The 11986-nt window shown below is 38.6% G+C and overlaps 1 protein-coding gene across 1 annotated transcript in view; it reads right to left on the bottom strand.

Moving 5' to 3' along the window:
* The window catches only part of CORO1C (coronin 1C), a 36238-nt gene that overhangs the window by 13804 nt on the left and 10448 nt on the right, over positions 1–11986 (bottom strand). Inside the window, exon 2 of the mRNA XM_014463977.1 lies at positions 5470–5592. Coding sequence (XP_014319463.1) covers positions 5470–5592 — 123 coding nt within the window. The remainder of the gene's footprint in view (positions 1–5469; positions 5593–11986) is intronic.

The following is an 11986-nucleotide window of genomic DNA, read 5'->3' as shown; positions in this document are numbered from 1 at the left end:
GCCCCTGTGGTGGAGGGGTGGAGCCCGTGCTCTGGAGCCAAACAGATCCTCGTTCAAATCCTGTTTGGGCCACTTCCTGTGAGGGTCCTGGGCAAACAACTCAGCGTCACTGTGCACAGAGGCAACATCAGTACCTATACTTCCTAGGACTGCCGTGAGGATTAAATGAGTTAATAAGGTCCTTAGAACAGTGCCTGGCATACAACCAGTGCCCTCCAAAAGTAGAGACAGTAGAATGCAGTAGTTAAGAACATGGGCTCCTGAACTACAACGAACTGTCCAATCTCTGATTTGGCTGTGTATCAGCTGTCTGACCTTGGGAACATTCACTGACCTATCTGGGCCTTCAGTCTCCTCACCTATAAGATGGGACTAATAATAAACCTGCCCTCCCTTGGTTGTTTTGAGGACCAATGTGGGAATATGAATCTAAAGCGTTTAGAATTATGCCTGGCATTAAGGCAGGCTCTGGATAGATAGTAACTACTGTTATTACAAGGAAATCGCAAAGTGTATGTGACCAAGGGTATGCTGGCATAAGCTAAGTGCTGAATGAAAATACAAATGTCATGAGGTCACCTTCTTGCTGTTCGAGTTTGGTATATCCAAGAAGGCTTCCTAGGGAGGTGACCTGTAAGGATGAAAGGAGTGAAGTGACAGGAGGAAGAAGGAAAGAAGGAAGGAAGGAAATCAAGTATCCAGTTTCAAAATAAAAAACACAGATGCATATAGCACTCTTCTAAAAAGTGAATGCCCCAGGAGGCTGGCTGAGTGGCTGACAGGAAAAAGGTCAGAGTAACAAAGACAGCACAGACACGAGGCTTTACAGCGGGAGGAGAAAGTGACTGGAAAAGCCTGAAAAACTAAATGAAAAAGACGACGGAACTCTTGCCTCTGCTGGTAAATAAAGGTGGTGCTGTTCTCCATTGTGGACTGTGGAAAAGAGCCGGCAAAGCTGTAAGTCTTTCCACACAAAGCGTACACACCCCTTGGTTGGTGCCCACTGGCCCTACTCATAGGCCTGTCATTATGGGCTCTCTGCCCTTTTTAGGACTGTCTACTGCTTCCGGGCCTGGGCTTCCAGTTTGGACTGAAGGGATCATGCCTTCTGCAGCAGCAGGACAACAAAGAGCGGAAGTGGCACTGGGTACACGCTCAGTATTCTTGTGTGCCAACGGGACGCAGCCTGGTGTGGAAGAAAGGGCACTGGCCTGGACGTCACAGATGGGACGCTAACTGGCCACACTAGCATTAAAAAGGGACTTCACTTCGTGGAGCCTCAGTTTCCTTGTTTGATACTGGAGACAGCATCAGCTCCGCTTCCTCAGGGGTTACTGGAAAGGTCAAATGGACTAAAACATTTTGTACACCCAAGCACTACCTTAATGCGAAATACACAATAGGGTGACCTTTGACAAAACTGTCGTGCAGGGCCGGTGTTTCCTAAGCTGTAAAATGGGAGTTATTCCTGCCTTACTTTGCTGGTATAATGATTCACTATAATCAGGCACGTAAAGGCTTAAAAACAGCACTTGGCAAGAAAAAGTCCCTACGATATGTTTATGATTCTTTTTCTTGCTGTTACGATGACCGTCATGTATTGTTAAGTCTGACCATCATAGTTTCTGGGAATGAGTCTTATCTTCAAGTTAATTGAGCACTGTACCCAACAGTCTAATTTACGTCCAAAATATCTCAAGCATGAAGGCTCTAGTTCACACCTAGACCAGTCAGCACAGATAAGGGCAGCTCTGAGCTCTAGGCAGGTCCGTTAGCTTTTCTCTGCTCTGTGGACACAGGTTCTACTACCCACCAGCTTTTTCAAAGACATGCGGTGACTGGAGAGGAAAAACCCTCAGCCCAGCAGGGCTATCAGCTTTATCCCCTGCCACTTGATATTTTTGTTTTTGTTTTTAAACAATAATGTGTTCCTGAAGCTTTGTATTTGGATAACACATCACTATGGCAATGTCTTGTTTTGTTTTGAAAGAAAGGGAAAAACGCAATCAGTCCCAAGGCTTCCAGATGAAAAAGTGAATCAACCAGTGAAAACCCATCGTGGTTCTGGAAAAAAACAACTTGAAGCACATGTTCGGGAACTACTGTATCACCGGCATCCTTTTCACATGTGAAACTCTGGATATGGAAGAAGGCCAGCTCAAGAAAATATTCCCAACAAGAAACAAGGAAAATTAAGACACTTAGGCTTCTCTCAAGCAGTAATTTTAAAGTGCAATTTGTTGGAAGGTTTTATTTCTCAAGCAAACACAGTGCACATTTAGAGCATACACACAAAGTGCTTCCAGACACTGCTTCCCTACTTTACACCCATCATGAACTTGCTACTGGGCTAGGCACTAGAGTTACAGCCATAAAAAAGGCTATTTCCCCAAAGGCTATATTTTTTAAAAGCTAAGGAAACCAATTCCAAAGGGAAAATGAAGGAAATAAATAATCTTAAGAGACAGGAAGAGGTTACAGATTCTGTAGCAGCTGCAGAGCAGCACAATCCCCTACAGATCCACTAACCCCACGGGGTAGGAGGCACAGAGTCATGACATTCATAAATGAACCATGACATTGAGAACAACATTAGCTTTGGGAAAATCAAGAACTGAGAGCTGGGTTCTGATTTGCCAAGGCTATAATATCGACTGGCAAATGGCCCAGATGTAATCTGTACAAAAAGGAAATGACAGGAAGCCCCGGTGAAGGACAGAGGGACAGGAATCCTGAGGAACGCGCTCTCATCACCAACTACAGCATCATTTTTATTTCAAGACAAAAAACTGCATTAGAAAAATTTACAGCAGAAGCAAAAATGTATAAAATAGGGGTTTTGTTTGTGTTGATTTCCACAGAAGTGTGAGACTGATTTGGGAGAATGGAAAAGTATTCATTTAAATGTAATCATTTGGGACTGTTTAGAACATCTAGTTGGAGACAAATAAGACACCTACTCTGCCTTCAAACTTTCTCTCTCCCAGAAACAATCATGCAACCTTGCTGAATTAGCCGTCTTTAAAATTTGTGTTTGATTACTACCCTGCAGATAAGGGACAATGTCAAATCAACACCATTCACAAAACTTAATTTGGCTGCTCTTTGTATTATTTAAAGCATTATTCTTTTCGTGGAGCTAAAATTTTCCCAAGTATAACACCAGTAGCCATATTCTCTAAAACTCTCTATAAGAAGCTATTGCTGGAGGAAAAAACTCAACAGTACCAAAAATATGGAAAACCTAGGAGTGAAGTATAGTTTCTAGGAGGAAGGTTTGTATAATTGCATTTGCTGGTATAAAACATCACTTCAAATAGTAGTCCATTGAAAGCAGTACCTTAAATGCATCTGAGATTACCGTATATATACTGTGAAAAAGCAAATGAGATAGATCAGGATATTTTAATTCATCCTTTGAATCCTTGAGAACCCGAATTCTCAGTGTGGAAGAAAGGATATAGAAATGAAATATTAAAGAGGTTAGATTAAAAACTCTATAGCCCTGAATTTGAACTAGAAATATTAAGATGAAGTCAAAAGTTACCACATCTTTAAATATGTATGTATATTCTAGCTCCATTTACTACAATCTTTTTTTAATTTTTTAATTACAGTTGACATTCAATATTAGTTTCATGTGTACAGCATACGGTAGTAGATATTTTATATAACTTATGAGGTTCTTCCTCCTCCCAGTAAGTCTAGTAAGTCTAGTACTCACCTGACATCATTCATAGCAAAGTCTTAAAAATAATAATCACCATGGTAACAATCAGCATCCCTAGCACCCAGATTGTGACCTAGAAATAGCATTTTCCATTAAAAGAAATCAGAACTTCTGAGAGAAATAGCTAATTTGAGGTATTTCAAAGGATGTCCATGATGAGCTGGAACACCTTAACACACCAAATAGTAAGGGAGCTATCAAAAACAAGTGGGTATTCCCTTTGTAATAAATCACTTAATTCACGTAACTGAATTCATTCAACTTTAGTGTGTTTCATAATACAAAAGTTTTTTTTTTAAGGGACAACATGACTGATAATGCTGACGACAAAAAGAGGTGGATCAAGAGAGGTTAAGACTTGCAGTCAATTTAAGATTTTGGCATTAGGTCGAAATACTGTTCTTCTCCCCTCAGCAAAATGTCTGTGGCCATTAAAATGATCAACTTAGCAGGGCACATTAAAAGGAACAATTCCTTTTAACAGCAGCATATTTCTTTAATATGTTTTGGCTGCCAAAATTATGAGATCACAGGAGTTATCCTCAGCCAAAAGTCCATGAGTAAAAATGAGTAAATGTTTAAATGTCACAGTTCTGGACTTAACGTGTGTTTATGTAAAATAATTTTAATTAATAAAGGCTTCCAAACAATGTTACTAAGTCTGGTTCAGTCCACAGAAAATGGAGAGGGAAGTAACAGTAGGGGTTCTCTCAGCTCCCCATGTGATGAATCTGAGACTGCTTGCAACTTGATCAGGTACTACACTCACCTGTTTCAGTACTTACTTCATTACTTCCCTTCTGTACTATGTCTAACCTTTTGGGCTAAGATTAAAAATTGATCCAAACCAATTACGATCTTAAGATCATAATCAAGAACAAGAAGCTTTATATTAAAAGTACACCAGCCCTGGCCAGGTGGCTCAGTTGGTTGGAGCGTCATCCCGTGCACCAAAGGGTTGCTGGTTCAATTCCTGGTCAGGGTACATACCTAAGTTTTGGGTTTGCTCCCTGGTGGTTGGGGTGTGTTCGGGAGGCAACCAGTTGATGTTTCTCTCCTTCCTTCTCTCTCTCTCAATCAATATTTTAAAAAGGTACCTCAAAGCCTTATTTCATATGTAATCTACTTTTGGAATCCAAATGAGGAAATATATAGAACTTACTTTAAAAACCTTTCAAAATGTTTTCACTGCTGCACAAAAAGGGCTTTCTTAACCAGGGTCCACGAGACGGAACACACCGTCTGATGTTAGCTTAGAAAGAAACACTTGCAAAAACTCTTTACTACCTCTCAGTATCTGTTCCATACCCCCTTTTTATCTGTATAACCTTTGGGATCTTATTTCACTGTAATGTACAATTCTTAGTAACAGTTTTTTCTCTCTTTTTGGGGAGAGAAGAGAGGTCATGTGGTCCAATGGCATTCACAGAATTATTGGAAACTCATTTCAGTTTCTCTAAAATCTTCCCACAGAACTGTCAATAACCACGTACAAACACACACTCATACAAAAGAAGAAAAAAGATAACATAGTACAACCTCTTGTAAAAGCCTTATCTGTCTTTAAACTTTAATGTCACTAAATCCTATATAATACAATGGACAATCAAAACCGCTATGATTTTGTGCTTTTCAAGCATCAAAACACACACACACACACACACACACACACACACACACACGCGCGCACAGTTTTTGCAAGCAGTCGGTGAATCTTACGCCACACCCTGGGAGCTTACCATAACCGTGCAGTCCTCTGAACCGCTGGCAATGACCTGATCATTATGTGGGCACCAATCTATGTCAAGCACTGGTCCTGTGTGGCCACATACTGTAGGGTAGGATTTGTCAATTCGACCAGTCTGAAAGTAGAGAGAAGCAAATTTATTAGGTAACGTCAACGCCACAGAGTTTGTGTTTTCTCAGACCCATTTCTCCTTTATCACCTCTACCCAAAACTCTCAATGGTCTATTAAAGATCAAAATTTCTAGTACTACAAAGAGTTTAATCAACTGCATTAATAGACATAGCAAAAGAGAATACAAAAGTCTTTTAAAGCCAAAGTGTTTTTCTATGATAGCCAAATTATACATGTGTTTCTACTAAAAAAAACTTGATATTACTCAAAATGCAAAATATAACTTTTAATATAATAAGTTAATATTCTTGAATATACAAATTAAAGTATTAGAAATGAACAGCAAAGTTAAGGCAATAAAATTAGCAATGTTTTAGCTATTGCTTAGGGGCTCAAGGACATACTACATTTTACTGTCTATCTCTCACCCATCTTCAATCAGAAATGCCAGCCGAACAATGTAATTAAATTAACATAAGCTTAGATCTTATCCATTATCCAGTTCTACATCTCATTAAGAATACAGGTTTTTTTATTTAAAGTATTACACATGTCTCCTTTCCCCCCATTGACCCCCTCCCCGCCACTCCCTCCCTTCAGGACAAGCCCCCACTGCCCCAGTGTACGTGTCCATTGGTTAAAAAATACAGTTTTTAATGTTGGTCATAAAAGTAACTGTCACAATTTGCTCATGGTACACATTTGAATCAAACAAGACAACCTGGCTTAGACCATTTTTGTATTAACCAGAACAAATGATGTTGTAACAACAGGTGTTCAAAAGCTACTTCCTTTTTCAAACAAGTTAACGTTAGTCCATGCTGAGGTTCTTACAAGCTTTAACAGCTGGTGAACAAAAAGGAATCACTGCCACACAAAACTGAACCCTTTTGTTGCTGCTGTTCTTGTTATGGCAAGACATCACAACACTGGGGACTGGGGCAGGCTTCTTGGCAGTATTAGGACACCACAAAGCAAATCTCAAAAAATACCAGGGAATCAATATCCTGTAGAGCATGTTCTGAGTACAATGCAATACAATTAAAAACAGAAAAATATAAACCAAAAATCTCCAATGCATCTAAAAAATTTTAAATTTACTAAATAATTCAAACAGAAAATTGTAAAAGCCAACAGACGTTTAAACTGATCAATAAATATATGACTGCCATATTGTGATTTATAAGATATTTGATCTTCTTCTACAGTTCCTGGTTCACAGCTCCTAAAACTCTTAAAATTTCCTAAGTGTTGAGAGTGATAAAGATGTCTTTTGTATGCTAATGAGGTGACTTTTGGATCCCATCCAAGGGTGGCAGCTAGCAGTCAGGAGAACCAACCATGTGATTAGTGGTTTGAAACTTCCAGTCCCACTCCCTGACCTCTGGAGAGGGGAGAGGAGCTGGAGATTGAGCTCAACGCCAAAGGCCAATGACTTAGTCAATCTAACTACGAATCCTCCATAAAAACGTAGGAAGACAGCTGGTTGGTCTTTTGGGGAGCACTTCCCATGCCATTACGCCATGTCCCACACTCCACAACGACAGAAGCGCCTTTGTTGGGGACCTCATCTATGTATCTCTTCATCTGGCTGTTGAATCATATCCTTCAATAAACTTTGTAATAAATCAGGAGCCTGGTGAGTAAAGGAGTTTTCCTGAGTTCTGTGAGCCATTCTAGGGAATTAATCAAACCCTTGGAACATCACTGTGAGTCAGAAGCACAGGTAACAACCTGGACTTTGACTAGCACTTGAAGTATGTGTTGGGGGAGGGACTCAGTCTTGTGGGACTGAACCTTTAACCTGTGGAATGTGATGCTATCTCTGGGAAGCCAGTGTCAGAATTGAGTTGAATTCTCCAGCACCCTGCTGGTGTCTGAGAATTATTTGTTGGTATGGAGAAGGCTACATGCACACATAGAAATTGGGTCTGGGAACCCTTCTCAATAACATATCAAAGCTTGTGGGATATAGCTAAAACAGATCTTAGGAAAAAATTTATAGCCTTAAATGCATAGTATATGAGAAAATTAATGATGTAAGAATAAACCCAAAGAACATAAAATTATGAGAAGAAAGTAACAAAAAGAAAATAATAAACCGAATCAACAAAATTAGATATGGAAGACAAAAGGCACAAATACCAGATATAAAAAGGGGATATGATTTGGTAGAAATTTACATGATATAAAAATACTAGGAATAACATTTGCTAATAAATTTGAAAAGTCCAGATGAAATAAGCAATCTCCTAGATAAAAATCTAACTTATCAAAATTTTTCAATAAATAGAAAACCTGAATAGACCTATAAGCATAAAAGAACCAGTTAAGTATCATTCCACACAGCCCCATAAATCAAGCAGTCACTAAATACCAAGAATCACTAGGCCCAGATGGTTTCACAGGTGAACTTTACCAAACATTCAAACAAATGTTCCTAGAAAAGAAATAAGAGGAGCACTGCTGAGCTCGTTACACAAGTAATGTACACCTAGATACAAAGGACAGTATATGGAGAAACGTAAATCTATGAGACTTATAAATATTATTGCAAACTCCCTAAAAAATAAAAAAGTAACCCAAATTCAGCAGTGTGGGCTGTTCTCAAAAACCATAGCAAGTGAAAAGAAAGTTGCAGACTGGGGGAAGATACATATATGCAACATATTGACCTGACAAAGTCAACAGCAACCTGGCAGAATAATGCGCAAGTGATATGAGCAGAGAATTCACAGGGAAGGAAACCTGAAAAGCCAATAGATATATGAAAATATCATCTCACTAACATCAGGGAACAGCAAATTAAAACAATAAGGTAACATTTTATACCTATTAAAACTGGCAACAATTTGGAAGTCTAATATAAGTGCTGGCAAGTGTGCTGGGCAAGAGGAACTCATAAAAACTGATCACAGGAGAGACTATCCCACTACAACCCTCTTTTGAGAGCAATCTGGAAACAGCTGGAGGTGAAGATGCCCACCCCTCAGCAGTCCCACTTGTAGGTGGTCTGTGAGAGGAAAGCCCCATGTTTTGCACAAGAAGGATACTAACTGCAGCACTATGGGAATCGTGGAAAAAAGAAAACAGAAGCAATTTCACTGTCCTTTGGTATGGGAGTAAGTATCATATAAAAGTTTAACAGACACAAAATAACAGTCTGTTTAGATATATACACATGTATTAGAAGTACAAAGTATGATACATAGCAACTTTAAGGAAACAATTACCTCTGGGGAAGGAGGAAGAAGTAAAGGCGGATGGTATCTTAGCTACATCTGTTATGCTTTATTGTTTTTCAAAAAAGATATGTGAAACAAACATGGCAAAATCTTAACATCTGCTTAATCTTGTGGGTGAGCACATGAATGCCCTATTATTTTATTTTTTGTTTGATTTGTATCCTATTTTTAAAAAATAGTAATAGAATAAAGTTGAGAAACACTTGTTTCTAACTTTACTTTTTAAAATATATATATTTCTTATTGATTTCAGAGAGGAAGGAAGAGGGAGGGAGAGTAACATAAATGATGAGAAAGAATCATTGATCAGCTGCCTCCTCCACACCCTCGACTAAGGTGCCTCAACCCAGGCATGTGCCCTGACCGGGGAAATGAACTGTGACCTTCTGGTTCAGAGGTAGATGCACAACCACTCAGCCACACTGGTCAGGCTAACCTTACATTTTTAAATCTTTACTCTCAAGGAAAACAGTTTTTCTATCTGAATTGTTTTATTTTATCCCAGGGTCTTTGCACTCTTAGGCTCTCCCCAGCAACCACATCTGGCATCCCTGATGGCAAAGTACTGAATTCTGAACTTCCAAGGACACCACATATTTTTTTTCAATTTGGGTTAAGAAGAGCTTTTGCTCAGACATAAAACAATTTTGGAATCTGGAAGTGCTATTAAGAGTTGTTCTTAATTACGTACTGAGAAGCTTACTAAATGACTTTTTTAGGTTAAAATTAAGCAACCCAGGCTAACAGTTAATAGCTATAACCAGTATTTGTCAGGTAAGTAAGACATTTGAGCATATTAAGCATTTCTGCCGTCCCAACTCAGCCCCTACAAGTCTATAGCACACAAGCTCTAAGCCCGGAATCTGAATGTTATTTAAAGGGCAACTACCACGCATTTCCTTCCCTCCTTTCTATCAAAAACAAATAACAACTAACACTTTTAGAGTGCTTATGTTATATGTTAGGAACTGTTTGAAAGCCCTTATATCTTTATTCTCACAAGTACCTTTATGATATAGGAACTTTATTATCCCCATTTTTCTAAATAAAGAAACTGCGTACAGAGAAAGTAAAAAAGTAGAGATCTAAAATATCACTAGATTTCTATAGGGAAAGAAAATTTAGATGAAAAAGGCACTAAAGTAATGCTGAAATTATTGGCAGCTGGTTATCAGAAACAAGGAGTTAATAAAAAATATCCTACAAACAGCTGCTTCCTCTGGTTGTGACATCATCACAAATCCTTACAATAAAAAAAACAGGGAAAGTAGCATCATATCCCAGCACAACAGAAAGGGAATTGACTAAATGTCTGATAGTGATAAAGGAACAGAAAAAAAGATGAAAGTGTGAGAAAATTGGCATTTTAAATCTACACTGATCATTTTACATACAGTATGTTCACAACACACAATCAAGAACACACATTCTTATCCATAACAAAATAATTTTTTTTTTAAAAAAAGCACAACATAGTTCACCCAATGAGTATATGTATATGTCACTAAAAGGGTGGAGCTGGGCAATTATAAACTGCTGAGAGCTCAAGGACACGGAAATTGAAGGAAACCATACAATAATGGCCTTATATGGTAAAGATGAGAACACATCATTTCTGAAAGACATTTTGCACTAGGATCTAAATGAGAATGCATTTCTCATTCATACCCATGACACATCCTCATTTATCATCCAGTGAATAAACCAAGGAATCCATGTCTAATTTGCTAGACTGTGAAGGACCATTCACAAACACATCCACGGAAGTCATGGTGACATACACAGCTTACCTGCACCTCTGAACAGCAAATTTAAATGAATGCGGAGGCTGGAAGGAAGATTTACAAGAATTTAATGCCTGCTTTTAAGTACCTTTTTTTTTTTTTTTACTAAATGGTGATTTATTTTAAGAACTACCCATCAATTTTCCAAGGCTTATATATAAAATAATTTCATTTACTAACAAATGAGTCCACTGATTCATTAGGGATATGTCTCCTCAGTTGCATCATCCAGAACAGCACTACTTTTCTAGCATGGAATGGAATATTTAGCTGAGAATTGTCAGTAAGCCACTTAGACCTCCCATTTTAAACAAAGCTTTTTATTTATTAATTACTTGCTAGTCCTAATCACATGCCATAGACCTTTTATTGTACATCTTTAGCTACAATTCCAAATGGTGGGAATTACCAGCAAGTCAACTCAAGTGGAAAAAATGGACACCAAGTTCCCTTCAGGCTTTGGCCCAGAGTCCAATTCAAAATTCGGGGACATTAGTGAAATAGGTCAGGGCACTAGCTTACAGACTTTATCTACAAGATCCAGTGGCCTGCCAGGGGCCAAGCAACATGAGCCCCAGGGAAAATTCCACCTTCAAAGTGTGTGTACAGCTGGCACAAGAGAGAAGTGTGACAACACAATTTCCATGTGGCTGGCCCAAGCGGAGGCTGATGGCTTTGACGTGTTCCAGCCAGCAACCCTCACAGTGGCAGAAAACCTCCTAGACACCAGCACTATCATTTACTTTAGGTTTGGGGAAAGTCCTCAAACATTTCAAAGCGGCAAGATAAAACTCAGCACAGCTCCTGGAGACTGAGGCTTCAACTAAACTTACAGAGTTAGGCAACACTTTCGATCAATGGTCTTTTTTATTTTTTAAAAGGGGGAGGGGGTGTGGTGAATTAAATAAAAATTTAAGCATCAGTTAATACATAACTTGATCAACTGCTCTAAGAAGGAATGTGTGTAAATTTCAACGACTTTGCAAAAACATTCCTCCTTAGACATACAAAATCCAACTAACTCTCATAATTCTAGTTGTAAGGATAATTGCCATCAATATCAATGGAAAACAACCACTGCTTCCACTTACACCTAACAGTACGTCTTATTTTTCACACCTCATTTCAAATGATTCATACTTAAGAGGTATGCTCATCCTACATGCCAAGGCCAGTACTGCGCAATCAACACATTCTAAATATATACTAACAAACATGTACAGAAATCTCACAGATACGGTTCTATAAAGGAGTTCCACTCTATGATGTGGTTTTTAAAAAAACTAATGGTGTATTACAGATGTACCTGCAGACATTGTAACATTATCAAATTCTCAAAATTTACCATTGGGATGCTTCCGATATGAT

This window comes from Myotis lucifugus, unplaced genomic scaffold (assembly GCF_000147115.1).
Source record: "Myotis lucifugus unplaced genomic scaffold, Myoluc2.0 scaffold_229, whole genome shotgun sequence".
Classification (NCBI taxonomy): Eukaryota; Metazoa; Chordata; class Mammalia; order Chiroptera; family Vespertilionidae; genus Myotis; species Myotis lucifugus.
The sequence above is the reverse complement of the archived record's forward strand: the minus strand, read 5'-3'. Positions and strand labels throughout refer to the sequence as shown.